Genomic DNA, 16,457 nt, shown 5'->3' on the forward strand with positions numbered 1-16,457 from the left:
CAGGTCCTGCAGTGGCAGACCTTAGACGTAATTTACCGGCCGCTTCCGTGGGTGGCACAACCCGTGCTGCAAGCCCACCAGCGGCGTTTGCCTTTACATGCCCTGGCGCTCCTGGCGCACTTTACTGGGGTCTGATAGTAAATCAAACAATCCAATCATGGAATCCAACCAACATATACAATTTACAAAGGGAGCACTCGCACCGCGACACTGGTTGGCAGTGGCACAGCGCGCTGAGCGGTCAACACCATAAAATCACATGAGGCACAGCGACAAAAAGAGGGAGGGAGACTCACGCCAAGGTGCCAGGTCTAACAGGGTGTGTGTGGTGGATCATGATATAATTTCTGAAAAGAGGTGGAGTGAGGAGTTAGCCATTGACTCTACGCTATCAGAGGTAATGTCAATGGTTCAAAAGTGTTGGACTAGCAGTAAGGCGGAACCTGAGCTCACAAGACCTTTTTGGTATCTACGGGATGAATCGTCTGTTGAGAATGGTTTGTTGTTTCGGGGTACAAGATTAATTCCACCCAGAAGTCTCAGGAAAGAAGTAGTGGATTTAGTTCATTCTGCCCATGCGGGTCTTACAAACAGCAAGGAAAGATTGCGTATGTCATATTGGTGGCCTGGCATGGACAAGCTTGTGGAGCGTGTGGTGCAAGACTGTGTTCCTTGCACTTTGAGGGATAAATCCAAATGTTCTTGTGTGAAACCCATGATAGTGAGTGTAAGACCTGGGGTCACCAAGCCCTAAGGGGGTAACGTGACTCGAGCGGCTGGGCACCCAAAGTATTTTGTGTAAAGACCATACACCACACACAACCTCGGAAGCAGGGAACGCACACAATAAGAGCCGCCACACTGTAGGGTTTATGCAACAACTTAAGTTTATCTAAGCAGATAGGCATAAAGACAGTTCATTATACGTAAATGCAAGTCATTAGATGTCAATGCAGTTCATTACATGTAAATGCGATTCATTAGATGTCAATGCAGTTCATTACATGTAAATGCGATTCACTAGAGGTAAATGCAGTTCACTACATCGGTTAGCATCTGTTGCACTAAATTCACCAGCAATTCCCTCTGAGGCCCTAGGCCACACTCGTATAGCTTAACATCCGTTGAATGGACTGGGAATCGTAGCGCCACACCTGGGGTCTAGTGGGGGCTCAGGGCCGACTTCGCGGGCTTCCCGCCCCTCTGGTACCCTTACCGCCTCAGTGGGCGGTTACCGCGCTACTCGCAATAACTGCCCCGTGAATTCTTGTGAGCAGAGCCTGCGAACGTAGCGTTACTCGTAATAATTGGGCATTGAACACTTCAGAGCAAAGCCTACCAACATTGCGTTACTCGTAATAATTGAGCATTGAACACTTCAGAGCAAAGCCTACCAACATAGCGTTACTCGTAATAATTGAGCTTTGAACACTTCAGAGCAAAGCCTACCAACACAGCGTTTACTTGTAACAATTAAGCCTTGAACGCTTCAGAGCCAAGCCTGCGAACATAGCGCTACTCGTACTGATCACGCTTCAAGTGCTTCTGTGCAGTTCGTGGGGCACAACGCTGCTCGACAGTCTCGGAGGCGAGGGGCAATCCCTCGGCGGGGTGTCAAAGTCTTGAGTGGACGGGGGGAACTCCCTCGGAGGGGGGAAACCGGGTGTCAGGGTGCGGTGCCGCTTCCGGTCTGTAGGGGGCGCACCGGGTCCGTCCCAAGCCTCCCGGCTTACCTTGATCTCGACGTCTGGAGGCGTCCGACCCAGCTCCGGACTCCGCAGTAGCTCCTTCCACGACGGGGCAGGCCACGGCCTTACACACCAATGCATGCAACTGCCACGGCAGCGACAGGGCCCCGGGCTTCTCCGCGGGCCACGCTGGGGTGATGATGCACACTTCAGGCTTCCGGGCCGCAGCGGTGAGCGCGCTCCGGTCCCCGCACACACAGGGGGGGTCAAATTAAGCAGGAGAGCTCCGCGCTCAACGGGGATGGATGCCGGGGATCCCAGGCCAGGTCAGGGAGCGCAGGGGTCTCAGCGCCAGTACCTGGTTGATCCCCAGCCGTTCCGCAATCAGCTTTAGCGTAAAGTTTCAGTGTTCCGGTTTGACATGAAGTCTCAGCATTCAGGTTCAGCATGCAGTCGTGACACGAGGTCTCAGCATTCAGTGTCAGCATTCAGGTCCAGCATGCAGTCGTGACATGAAATTTCAGCATTCAGGTTCAGCATTCAGTTGTGCCCTGAAGTCCTGATGGCGCAGATGTCTCTGGCGCCCTTGGGAGGTTCTGTTCCTGGGGGGTAGGGATTGAGTTGGCGACTAGGTCCTTCCTAGTCAGGTAGGCAGAGGGTCCCTGGGTCTTCCTACTGCCGGGCAAGATCAGTGGGCTTTACAGGATCCCTCACTCACTTAAGAGGCAGCACCTAAATCCTGTCACTCTCAGAGGCATAAGTCCCTGGCTAGGCCCTACCGCCTAAAACTCCTGCGTGGATTCTCCAGCTCTGCTCTACCCCACTGGCCAACTAACTAGAAAATGTTCCCTCCCTCACTTATGTATCCCTAGTTCAGGTGACCTCTATCCAAGGCGGCAAAAGTAAAAACCACACCTCCCTTCTAGAAGGTTCCAGCACATTCCAGGAGCTTCCCCATTCTACCTATGGGACAAAAAAAGGCGGGCTGGTGTCGCAACATTGTTGTGGGGTTCCAGCCAGCTCCTGGCAGCTAGGGTGCTACTAATGAAGACCACTCTGCAGTAGCAGGGGCCTGTGGCAGCCATCTTGGGAGAAGGGAGCACCTACACCTTAACACTGGTTGGCAATGAAAAGGCGCCCGGAGACCTAAGTCCAACATAAAAATGAGGGTGGAAAAAATGAGGCACGATCAAAAATGGAGGGGGAGACCACCCTAGGGCTGACAGGTCTAACAGTGAGGAAACTCCCTTCAAGTCCTTGGCAGGACATTGCTTTGGATATTCTAGGACCTGTACATAGTAGTGGTCTACAAATTTTTCTTTTGGTCATAAATGACATGTACTCTCATTGGCCCAAAGTTTTTTTCTTGTCAGTGATAGATTCTGCACACGTAATTAAGTGTTTGAAAGAGTTATTTTCCAAGGAAGGTATGCCTGCGTCTATTCTAACTGACAATGGGGTTCAACTTACTTCAAGAGAAATTGAGGAGTTTCTATCCTCAAGACGTATAGTTCATAAAACATGCTCTCTCTATCATCCTGAATCTAACAGGATGGTCGAGAGATTCAATAGAGTGCTTAAGGAAACTATTACCTTAGCAAAGTCATAGTCTCTGGATTGGAAAAGTGAGGTTCTTAAGAAAGTTGAGGAGTACAGAATGTCTTCTCATGGCACCACTGGGAAAACCCCTTTTATATTATTCCGCGGTAGAGTGCCTAATATATGTTTAGAACCTTCTTTGGTCAACAAGTATGAATTAGCCAAGGGAAAGGAAAGTGCGTGTGATGTACAACAGAGGGAAGAGAGGAAAGCCACTGAAAGTAAAAGATATTCTGATTTTAGGAAAGCCGTAAAAATAAATTGAGGTGAATGTTTTGTTGGTAATTATCTTTCTAAGTTCATGAAGCCTTTAATGGTCCTCAAAGTTTTAATAATGCTATTAAAACTCAAGACCATCGTATTTTGAATTTAAACAGAGTTGTGGTTGTAAAGAGAAAACTCGATGGGAGGTTTAATGCAAGTTCAGATAACATCACTACTCCTCATGTTTGTCCCTTCTCAAAAGTGGATAAAAATACGAATTGGATGGGAAATACTCGTTGTTCCTCCAGGACGATCAAACGTCCTGGTTATCTCAATGATTATGGTCAATTTTCTTATGTATGCATTTTGTTGTTGGATGAGATATAGTTTGTTAAGGAAGGGAAGTGTGTGGTGTGCCCACCTTTCTAGCTTGGAATTCTATGCTGACATGCTTCTTTCCTTGTTCAGCCATACTCATGTCATATCGGAATGATATGTATGTCATAGTGGTTCAATGTAAGAACTTGTTTGGACATGGGCTGAGAGTCAGTTGATGCTGCTACCTGTATGCTTTTAGATGGGATCTTCTTATGGGAATACACCTACAATTAACAGCCTTCCTATGTCCAGATTTTTACTTCAGGAATGCTTCACTAATGTATATAAAGATAGTCAGCATTAATGATGTTTGCATGTGATAGAACAGTAAAGAATACCTCTGTGACTTTTTATATTCACATGCACTTTCAACAGGATGTTGATTTAGCATACTACAGTTTTCCAAATCAGGTACTCTCGATGAATGTAGGTGTGAGTTTGCAAAGGAATATCAGTGTACAGATGACCCGCCTAGAGGGATGTGCCTGATATCCGCATGCCCACAGTCGTTAACAAACTCACTCTAATATTACTGAGGTGTAAGAAAAACCCCTGACCTATATATGTCATTAAACTAAAAAACATATAAAAAGCATAACTGTTCAAAATGACTATCCAGGGGTAGGGCCAAGATGATGTCTGATTGAGACAAGTTTCTTTGTCTCTCTGGACCTGATTACTGGGCCCCCTTTGCCCTTAATTTCTTAGCTGAATAAGAGGGATGGAGTTGAAGCCCAGAGCCTGTGGATATTGTCGAGGGGCCAGCAAGGGAGTTTCAGAGCCCGCCCAGCCTGGAGAGGAGCGGGTGATCCAGGCCAGCAGTCACACGAAGAGGCCTGCGGCGCGTCAGTTATTCCCGGCCTCGAGTGCCACAGCGGCCCAGGAAGCACGAACGCACGGTGGCAACCACACAGCTGAGCGGACGGGGGTCGTGGTGGATAGAAGGGGAGGCAGTCCTGCGGGAGCTGTTGAGGGAGTGTCCCCACCTGTGGGCCCTCGAAGCGAGTGAGGGCCATGAGCAATATCAGGTCACCCCCACGAGTAGCCGGACTTCCTATAGAGAGCGGCGGTGGCGAGAGGCTGGTACAGGCGCCCAGGGTGTGGCCTTCAAGGAGGGAGTGGTGGAGAGTCTCTATTTCCTGAGGCCCGTGCTCCATCAGGGAGGGTGTGGGGGTCATAGTTGAGGGCCCCTGCTTGTGCAATTTGCTATCGGAGGCCTGAAATGCTACACAGCGCCCATCACTCTGGCCCCCACTCAAAGACCGCATGGCGAGATCAGGAGGACCGGGGCCATCCAGGGATGACCGCTGGGGCCTGGGAAGCTGTCTACCAGGACCAGTTGTCTGCACAGGAGTTGCCAGTGGGGTGACTCGGACAACCTCCTGGGGTACGTAGCTCAAAGGTAGGCATTTTTCTCGCCCGCTTTCTCTCCCTCCCCGTTCAACTGATGCCTGCCGGGGCCCAGAGTGGAGGAGAATGGTTGGTGAGGCCTCGGGTTAGCAACACAGGGCATTGCTGACCTAGGCACAGCTGGAGGAGCTCATGGTCAATCACAAGACCAGGCTACAGCAACAGGGATACCTCATCGCCTGCTGAGACCTTAAGCTGGATACAGGCAAGAACAGGTAGGGGCTTGCCTGGGGGTGTCTTCCAGCTGCGGCCCAGCGGGCGGCAGACAGATAGAGGCTTCCACATCCCACAACAGCGGTGAGGGCTCGGATGGCTTGGGGGATTGTGGCAGGCATGTTGGGCTCTGCGCTCGCCTGTCTGTGAAGGGAGAGAACTTTGATTAACATGGCGGATGACTGGTCAAGACCCTTCCTTACTGATAGACACTGGGCACCCCCTGGTGTGGAGATGCTATGGTCTTTGGCCCAGGAAGACAAGTTAAAGCCTCCTGGAACATGGCCATGAGTAAGGGGAAGAAGGACCGTTCCGTGAAGGAGATGATCATAAAGACCCTGGGCTCCCTTACAGATGACCCCCACTAGCCTTGAAGAGGCCGACATTGGCAGCCCACAAAGACGCGAATGCCCCTCTAACGTGCCACTTTATTGAAGCACTCTTTGTCTCCTTATGTGAAGACCTGCAAGCAATGACAAAGGATCTCTCCAATGATATGAAGGAGGTGAGATGGGATGTGGATGCTCTGAGCAACAGAGTCTACACTCAGGAGCAACATGAGGAGAGATGGGACAAGAAGATCAAACAACTCCAGCAGGAAATCTTGAGTTTCTGGTCCCAACATCTGGACTTGCAGGCTCATACCGAAGATCTTGAGAATCGCTTGAGATGCAATAAGATCTACATAAGAGGCTTCCCGACTAGAATGGAGGGCACGGACATCACTTCCTTTGTGCAGGACCTTTTTTGAGTGATCTTGGAGGCTCCGCCGGATTTTGAGATACTTGTGGATTGCACACATAGTTAGGGACCCAAAAGACCACCAACAGCACCCCCACCGGACATCCTCATGTGTGTTTATAATTTCCAGATAAAAGAGGTTATTCTCAGGACTGCGCGAGAGACGGGCATAATACTCTTTCGTGGCCACACTACGTCTCTCTTCCAAGACCCGGCTGGGATCAACCTTGCAGAAGCATAGGGCATTCCGGCAGGTCACCTCTCACCTGCATTAAAAGGAAGTGTCTTTTTTATGGGGCATTCCATTCTGACTGATCTTTCAATGGAACGGCAAGGTCCAGCAGATCCGCTCACTGAAAGAGGTGTGCCAATTACTGGAGCTTTAGGCTGAATCCCCTGATGAGACTCCGGCGGATAGGAAGGATTGACCAGACTGCAGAGAGTGTCACTAGAGATCTTCTAAACGCTCGCAGCCTGGTCTTCGCCCGGATCCTGAGAGCACAGCCAGAGAGAGGCTATCGGTCCTGCAGTAACTTACGAAGAAATCGGCGGACTCAGAACTGAAATGAGGTGTATTACACCCACTTCTGCCTTGGTTATCCTCTCTAACTGTCTTCTGTCCCTCTTCCTGCCATTGTATGGTGGGCAGGCGTCTGGATGGGCTCTGGGGGAGGGTGAATATGCCACGGTCTTCCTCCACTCTTATTCTTCTCCTTACCGCATGCCGCCCGGGACATTTAGTTGGACATAGTTCTTGGGGTATGCTTCTATTTAGCCTGTACACAGGCTATAGTATGCACTCAGATATTCTTGGGAGTCTGGTGGGCCTGAAGGAGATCTTTTCGCAGCATGGAGGCAAACGTTGATGCTGTAGTAGGATGATGATTTATGGAGTGGGATGTTGTTTACTAATCTAAGGGTAGTCACACTCAATCTATAGGAATTTAATAATCCGGTGAAGAGAAGAGCGGTCCTCTCATATCTCAAACAGATGGGGCGGACATTTGTGTGTTACAAGAAACCACTTGGTGGCTAAGGACTGACATAGACTAAAATCAAAGTAATTCCCTCAACAATTTTTCTCGTCTATGCCTACGAAGACTGCTGGAGTGGCAATACTGGTCTCTCATTCCTTTAAAGGAACAATAGGCCCTCCAATAGCAGAGATACGAGGCGCCTCTTGGTCCATAAGAATTCGGTGGGTGCCCAGTCAATACAAGTGGGCTCTCTTTACGCTCCAAATGAAGGACAGTTGCACTTTTTGGGAAAAGCAGTGTCAGACTCCATGAATACTCAAGTACGTTTGGTCTTATTGGGAGGGGATTTAAATTTGGTCTTTTGCAATGTGTGGACTGCTCTTCTTATCGAGACAGCAGGACTGGGGATTAATCTCGAGATTGCAGGGATTGGCTGAGGGACAGGGGGTTGAAGGATCTATGGAGGGAAGCACACCCCAGTACACTGGATTATACATACGTCTCCCATGCACAAAAGACCTATGCACGACTAGATAATTTTCTTGGCATCCAGGAGTTATAGGCATCACTCACCTCCATAGAGATTGAACCTAGTACCTTATCAGATCACTCAGCCGTTGTTCTTAGTATCGACCTTCCTCATTTTCGACTCTCCTGCCCGCCCTTGCAAATGAGGGAGACTCTCCTATGCAATATCTTGAAGAGAATGATACTCCAGGGAAGTTATTAGTGATAGTTTGGAATGCCCTTAAGGCAGTAATTCGGGGCAAATTCCTTACGATCTCTTCAGCTGAGAACAAGCTGAGAGGAGTGGGGCAGCTCCAACAAAAGGTGTGAGCGTTGCAGCATTTACGCCATCGCAGTGGAGCCTAGGGTGTGGTGGCAGTTAGAGATCTTGATAGGGCAGAATACGCCTTGCTGCATCTACGACATTCTTTTTATGCAGGAGGTTATAAATGTGGGAGAATGCTACCGAATAGACTTCGCGTGCAACACCAGGCTGCATCAGTTACATCGCTCCTCACAGAGACCGGTGCTGAAGTGACAAGCGACGCTGCAATAGCAGCACATTTCCATGAATTCTATGAAAGGCTGTATTTCTCCTTACTAGTTCCAAAAGAAGGGGGCCACCTGAGAGAGCCAGCTCTATTCAGCAGGGTATTGCCACGATGACCATGGATAATTCCCAAACAGATTGTTTTAAATACCATTTTTCTTTAATTTATTTTTAATGTGGGTGATATGTGAGAGTCTATTGTAGACATTTTGCAGAGAAATGTGTATATGTTTCATGCAACCAGTGGCGGCTACAGTAAATAAAAAATGGTGAGGTGCGAAGGCACGCGACTCATCATAACTTCGGGATCATGACCTCTGCGGTACTCCCTTATAGCCTGTGAAACTTATCTCCAACTAAAGCTGGAGCTGCTCTCATGCTGTGAAAGCAGCTCCAGGGTTGGTGGGAGCAGGCTCACCCAGCACTCATTTTGAGGCTGGAGGCATGTGCCAGCAACCCCCAGGCTGTTTCACAGCCTTTGTATTGCTGGGTCTACAGTGCGCATGACGGGCTGGCCGTTGCAAGACGGCTGGCCATTTTGACATGCTCATTGTAGACCAGTGCTGCCATCCTGCATTTGTAGAATTCAGCCCTGCCCCACCCTCGCAGTGTACACAGCGTGAGTCGGTGCAGTGGCAAATAAATAAAATGCCATTGACATGCCATTTTATTTATCTGTGTTTGCTGCTGCATTTGCAGCAGGTGGAGTGATGCACCTCCGCTCTCAAAGAGGAGCTGCCCCTGCATGCAGCATCCATAAAAAAGTTTCTTTTAAATCAAAACAGGACCATACATATGAGAAATGGGAGGGCGTCACAGAGATTTTTTGCAGTAATATTAGTGAACTGCTGTGTTACAATATTGGCCAAAGAGGGCATACAAGAGCTGAAATTGGATCATAAATTCAAAGCAGGGACACTCAAAATACGCTTGGCCCAGGGCACTCAAAATCCTTAAGATGTCCCTGCCGACAAAGCTGCAAACTTTAATAAACAACTACAGAAGACGTGAGCGTTTCTGACATGTGCAGTGTTTACTTACTTCTTTTTCTAGTAGTTTGTTATGGAAAAGCAGCGATATCCTTTGAATGTCTTCTGACTTTAGCCATTGCCTGTGCAAAATAAAAAACACTTGTTAATATGCATACGCAAAGAGCACTAAAGAAACGAATAGCAACAAAAAGGCACAATTTTTCTGAACCATATTGCAGTTATTGTGAAAATATCCTAGTTTGAAAACAAACGATTATGTCAAAAGCTTCTAAATAGCTTTTTAAACTAATAAAACCCATAAAACTGATGAAAGGTAATATGTGCCAGGTTGTCAGAGATACATTTAGGCAATATCTGGAACTTATCATATTGATTCCAGGGACTGAATAACCTAGCACTGTGCTCTTTGTGGGCCGCCCTAGAACACAATGGTATGGTATGTGCCATGCATCAGACAACAGCATCCATTGCTCCTCTCAGACAGTGAACCTGAGGTTCCCTAACCTTTGGGAAGCGGGTGTGTAACAAGTAGTAAATTTCATAATCAGCCAATAATGGGTAAAGTAATTGCAACTTTATTATAAGCACCTCATCCATCAAATCCCAGTTGTAACAGAACCAACTGGCACTCCAATTAAATTCCCACATTCCATGTTCCATGTGCTACGTGACATCACATAGCACCCAGCGGCAGAAGCATCTAAAGCTGGATATTACACTGTGCCCCTCTCCAATAAATTACCCTTTTAAACTAAACATGAAACACATGTTGATTTTCCATAATTCAAACTTAAACAACTATAAATTATATACATGCAACTAGAAATGCAATGCCTTGATACATTTACAATATGCTTTACTTTTCTAGCGTATCCAATAATTTATCTAACATAATACTTTAAACATCATGGACTAGTACCGTTGCGTATGATTCTTCTTATACGCTCAATCATCTGATTCTCACTGAGGCTATGCTCACTGAGATCATGTCTCACCTTTTCGCCACACACTTGATTGTCATCCTCCAATGATCTTTCAAATTTATCCAAGTGTGATTTTAATACAACTACTCAGCTTTTATTCCAAATCCTTCAATCATTCACCTTGATTGTATTCTAAAAACATGCTATCACTTGCATGGGTTTTGTATATTTTGACCAAGACATACAACCCACTGGGGCCCTCATTCGTACCTACTCACCTACATTGACCTTGACCTCTACATACTTTGCTGTTTTTCATTCATTAAAATGTTTTTATTAATTTCCTGCAACTTCTTCTCATGTCGCTCAACAACCCAATTCCATTGTACTTAATACCCTTATTCCAATCCATTCAACCTGGGCATAACAGAGTGTTAAGTGACCTTCCCTTAAACTACTTAAAAGATTATTTCCGGATGATGGAATGGAGTTTCATACGGTGTGCCGCTATACATTTTTGTAACTCATGTTTCCAATATTATGAATTCACTCTAGACAATTGAATGTTCTCTTTTGTAATCCTGTTGAACCTTTCTACGGTTCCATTTGTCTCAGGATGATAAACAGAACACTTTTTGTGCTCTATGCCACAAAAATCTAAGAAATCCTTCACTTGTTTGGAACAGAAATGAGCATCTTTATCAGAAAGTAGAGATTTTGGAAAACTCCCTTTCTTACACCCATTGCCTGTCATTTATTTTTCCATTGAAACCAATGAGCATACGTGTCCCTGTAGATGATAGTAGGTGTGAACATGAGTCGAATTTCATCTTCAACTCAACACCATCACTTTTTACGAAACCTTTACTATGCACTTGACCTCTTCCTTCAGTTTGAAATACAATGTCCTGAGTGATCTTTTTTATCTCCTTATTCTGTTCTTTTCTTTGTTTAGTTCTACAATACCTTTGATAATGCCCTTTCTTACCACAACCATGACAGATTCCACCTAGAACCGGACATGTTCTTGCATTCGCTCTGTGACCACTCATCCCACAATTGTAGCATTACACTGTAAATCTCATGCAGTCTTCTCTCACTGCCACCTTTGATACCTCTTTATTATATTTCATGATGCATACAGTATCCTCACACTTTTCAGACCCTGAGTTTCTTTTACTTTTGGACCTTTGAACTCTGAAGCACTTTTAATCATGTTTCACCCTTTTTGCTACCAAAATTACTTCCTCCAGTGGTGGCTCATCTTTTAGCCATAATTCCTCTCTAATCTTGTCATCTCTGCATCTAGAACAAACTGATCCCTTATCCGTTCTTCTGTGGACCCTCCAAATTTGCAAGAAGACGCAAGTTTCATTAGACTCGTAATATCGTCTTCAACTGTTTCTTCTCTACCTTGTTCTCAGGGATCAAAATGATACCATTCTATGATGGTTCTGACACAAGGTAAGTAATGACAGTCAAGTGTCAAAATGCATGTTTCAAATTCAATTAACCCTCTCTGTTCTTCCACACTCAGCTCCGGTATTTTTTTTATAAAACCTCTTGGCCTTCCCCACCAAGACAGTTCATCAATAAAGAATATTTGTGTTCAGTACTTAAATTATTTCCACACACTCTTGCATGAGGCCAAAAAGTGTTCTTCCATTTTCTCCATTTTACAGCTAGTTCTCAATGGGCTGCTCATGAAAATGGTGGTGGAGTCACCTTCTGCACTTTGCTTAATATGCACTAAACATTTTATGCAGACTAAGAGTACCCACAACACCATGGTGCCGATCACGATCCGGTAAAAACCGGGTACGAACCGTCGGACGGAGCATAATCTCCGTCCGACGCGTACCCGGTCGTCAATTTTTACAAACAAGGAATTACGATTCGCACGGGTACACCATTACCGTACGAATCGTAAAAAAGCCCGACCGACCCAAAAAAACCTACCAATGCGATCCGGGAAAGCGCCGACCTGACGTCGGGACGCTCGCTGCCAGCCATTCACGACCCAGGAATCACGATTCGCACCGACGTCATCCCGCACGGTGAATATTTTCCGGCAGCCAAAAACTGCCGGGAAATCAGGACGATGCGAACAAGGACCACCAGTACGCGACGGACAGACGACGACGCAAACAAGGAGGACCAGTACGCGACGGACACACAGGACGACGCGACCAAGGAGGACCCGTACGCGACAGGACGACGCGATCAAGGAGGACCCGTACGCGACAGGACGACGCGATCAAGGAGTACCAGTACGCGACGGACAGACATGGACCCGAACCTACGAGTCATCCCTGCCCTCATAGCAGTCCACCTCCTCTACAGGTTACGACGCAGACGCCGCAGAAGGTCAGAATAACTAAGGGAGGGGGGAAAGTGGGGTGGGGTGGGGGTGGCAGGACCAGGGCAGGCCACAAAACAACCACATAAGTCACACACCACACATGGCCTGGACATACCTGACTCCCATGCCCTGGTCACCACGAGGGGGTGGGGGCGTGTCCTGATAAGCCAGCGACCGCCACAACGGAAGTCCGTCACGACGCGAACCGGCAACACAACCAGACAGGTACGTCCCGTACCCACGCCTGAAGAGCGTGGGTACGAGTCGCACCACGCCCACACACACGTCACCCCAACAATGGCGGGACGGATCGTACCCACGTGGCAAAGGCCTGGGTACGGGCCGCACAAGCATCACATAGCGTGGGGACGGATATGTACGGACCCTACCCCCACCCCGTATGCAAGGAGCGTACCCCCCACCCCAACAGTGAAAGTACGACCCGTACCCCCACCCGCGTATGCATGGAGCGTACCCCCACCCCAACAGTGTAAGTACGACCCGTACCCCCACCCGCGTATGCAAGGAGCGTACCCCCCACCCCAACAGTGTAAGTACGACCCGTACCCCCACCCGCGTATGCATGGAGCGTACCCCCACCCCAACAGTGTAAGTACGACCCGTACCCCCACCCGCGTATGCATGGAGCGTACCCCCACCCCAACAGTGTAAGTACGACCCGTACCCCCACCCGCGTATGCATGGAGCGTACCCCCATGCCAACAGTGTAAGTACGACTCGAACCCTCACCCGCATATGCAAGGAGCGTACCCCCCACCCCAACAGTGTAAGTACGACCCGTACCCTCACCCGCGTATGCAAGGAGCGTACCCCCCACCCCAACAGTGTAAGTACGACCCGTACCCCCACCCGCGTATGCAAGGAGCGTACCCCCCATGCCAACAGTATAAGTACGACTCGAACCCTCACCCGCGTATGCAAGGAGCGTACCCCCCACCCCAACATTGTAAGTACGACCCGTACCCTCACCCGCGTATGCAAGGAGCGTACCCCCCACCCCAACAGTGTAAGTACGACCCGTACCCCCACCCGCATATGCATGGAGCGTACCCCCACCCCAACAGTGTAAGTACGACCCGTACCCCCACCCGCGTATGCATGGAGCGTACCCCCCATGCCAACAGTGTAAGTACGACTCGAACCCTCACCCGCGTATGCAAGGAGCGTACCCCCCACCCCAACAGTGTAAGTACGACCCGTACCCCCACCCGCGTATGCATGGAGCGTACCCCCCATGCCAACAGTGTAAGTACGACTCGAACCCTCACCCGCGGACGTACGGACCGTACCCCCACCCCCACCAGTGTAAGTACGACTCCTACCCCCACCCGCGGACTCACGGACCGTACCCCCACCACACCAGTGTAAGTACGACTCGAACCCTCACCCGTGGACGTACGGACCGTACCCCCACCCCCACCAGTGTAAGTACGACTCCTACCCCCACCCGCGGACTCACGGACCGTACCCCCACCACACCAGTGTAACTAGACTCGTACCCTCACCTCGAATGCATGGAGCGTACCCCCACCGTGTATGTTCCAAGCGTACATATCCAGAAATAGGAGGTGTGTGTGCAGAGTCCACCCAGCAGTGCCCTGAGACAGGAGGGGTGTGTGCAGAGTCCTCCCAGCAGTGCCCAGAGACAGGATGGGTGTGTGCCTATCACTCCCAGCAGTGCCCTGAGACAGGAGGGGTGTGTGCAGAGTCCTCCCAGCAGTGCCCTGAGCCAGGAGGGGTGTAACACATGTGTGTGAGGCTGGAAATACCCACATGCATACTGCCTACAAGGGAACATGTCCCCATGAACTCATGTGAACAGACTCCACACACAAGTACAGTGATCACCAAGGATGCCACGATTGTTGCAGGTGGAGACATGGCCCTGCATGCATGGCCAAAGTAGAAGGGCTCCGTCACACACACAGCTCATGTAGACACAGCTCTGCGCTAAACATTGTGAACACCCTGCAGGGAAGAAATCTGGGTACACAGAGGAAGGAATACACCCTGGGACAATTGCACCATGCAGTAACTGCTTACATGAACAAAGAAAGTTAGCCAACACCTTGTGATGGCACACAGATCCCAGGGTCCCCCCAATGAGCAGCACACTACTACATATCCCACACACCCAAACCCTTAAACACCACCCAAAACCATGTAGCAGCCCCACCAACACCAATACCAGCATAGCAGTAGTGTGATAATCAAAACAAAATTAGGCTTTATTCAGCATGAGCACAATGTCCGTGGATCGCAGGCAGTTCAATATTCACAAAGCCCATAGGGCAGTCAATGATTCTCAGCTGGATGGGGGACACAGTGGGATGCGTGTCCCCTACCTTGCCTGCACAGTCACATGGCATCGTCTTCCACACTGGTGAGGGCATCAGGGGGGGGGGAAGCACCAGGCACCGCAGGGACATCAGGGCAAAGGGGCGGCGTTGTGGGTGCAGGGATGGAGGACTCCACCACAGGGGGTGGGTCAGGGCCAAAGGCGGAGGCCAGGATGGCACTACACACCTTAGCAAGGTCCTCCAGGGAGTCCCCTGCACCCGAAGGGACCTCAGGCCCCAAGGAGGGGGGGGGGTCAGAGGGATGGGTCGCAGCGCCACCGGGGAAGGGTGGAGACAGGGGGGGAGAATCAACCACCCTGACCGAGGACTTCCTTGCCCGCTTGCGTGGTGGTGTCACTGTGGGGCTCAGGGACAGAGCGGCCATGAAGGAGTCCTTGGGGGAGATGTGGCCAGGAGAGCTGAGGGGAGGGGATTTGGAGGGAGTGGACTGGGTGGAATGCGGACTCCCACTATGGCTGCGTGTCACACGTTTGCCCCCCGACCCAGTGGGTGTGCCTACCTCACCCTGTGTGTGCGTGTCAGGAGGAGTGCGGTGGACCTTCCCTGCTGGTGTGGTGCCTGTGTCTGTTGATGTGGGTGCATGCCGACGTCTGGGTGTACGTGGGATAGGCATGGGAGTGGGAAGTGTGGATGGGGCAGGGGTAGGTGGGGGGAGGTCGCGCTGCAGGAGACCCACTGCTGCAGTCAGTGTGGAGTCTATGGACCTCAGCAAGTTTCGTTGGTCAGCCTGCGATGAATGAATGCCCTCCAAGAATGCCTCGATGTTGGTGAGGGTTTTGCCGTGGGCATGGAGGACATTAAGGATCGCAGCCTGACCAACCTGCAGTTGCCGCTGGATGTCCACAGACTCAGCATTGGCGGCAGCAGTGGAGACAGGGGCAGGGGGTGCGGTGCCTGGCATGAAGGAGACATGCGGTGACCGGGCACGCTGGGAAGGGACACGAGCAAGTGGGAGGCGGCTGATGGGAACTGAGGGGGCGGTGCGAGGTGTTGTTCCACTGTCAGCTGCTGGTGCAGCCACCGCCCACTCGGAGACCTCCTCCTCGGACCTGTCAGCTTCGTATTCTGACGTGCCAGTCGACAGGTCCTCGGCCGCACTATCCTCCACCTCTGTCCCACTCGATGTGCCAGCCCCGATGTCACGGCTGGCACTGGTGCTCGGTCCCTCCGCCTTGCCTGTGTCCATGTCTCCCTCTGTGTCCCCCGACGATGCTGTGGGCAGGGTGGAGAGACAGAAATTAATCAGACAGCTGTACACATCAGTCACATGAGTCCAATCTACATAGGTAACATTGCATAGCCTGAAAAGGAAGATCCCTAACATCTACTAAACAAGGTACCGATGTAGGGCATGAAACACACAGTTGGTTGAGCCACCATGCCACTGAAACACCATGGAGAGCATGAGACAATAGCTAAAGACAGGAAACGGAGTCTGACATAGCACCCAGGCCCTGGGGACAATCCAGCACTGCATCTGCACTACACAGCGTCGGTGAAAATACCGATGACCAGGGACCATATCCATGAAC

The 16,457-nt window shown here is 49.9% G+C and overlaps 1 protein-coding gene across 1 annotated transcript in view; it reads right to left on the bottom strand.

Annotated features, from left to right (window-relative positions):
- The window catches only part of ADCY2 (adenylate cyclase 2), a 3,557,286-nt gene that overhangs the window by 860,534 nt on the left and 2,680,295 nt on the right, over nucleotides 1-16,457 (bottom strand). Inside the window, exon 13 of the mRNA XM_085606100.1 lies at nucleotides 9,309-9,378. Coding sequence (XP_085462226.1) covers nucleotides 9,309-9,378 — 70 coding nt within the window. The remainder of the gene's footprint in view (nucleotides 1-9,308; nucleotides 9,379-16,457) is intronic.

Source organism: Triturus cristatus, chromosome 5_1 (genome assembly GCF_964204655.1).
Source record: "Triturus cristatus chromosome 5_1, aTriCri1.1, whole genome shotgun sequence".
Taxonomy (NCBI): Eukaryota; Metazoa; Chordata; class Amphibia; order Caudata; family Salamandridae; genus Triturus; species Triturus cristatus.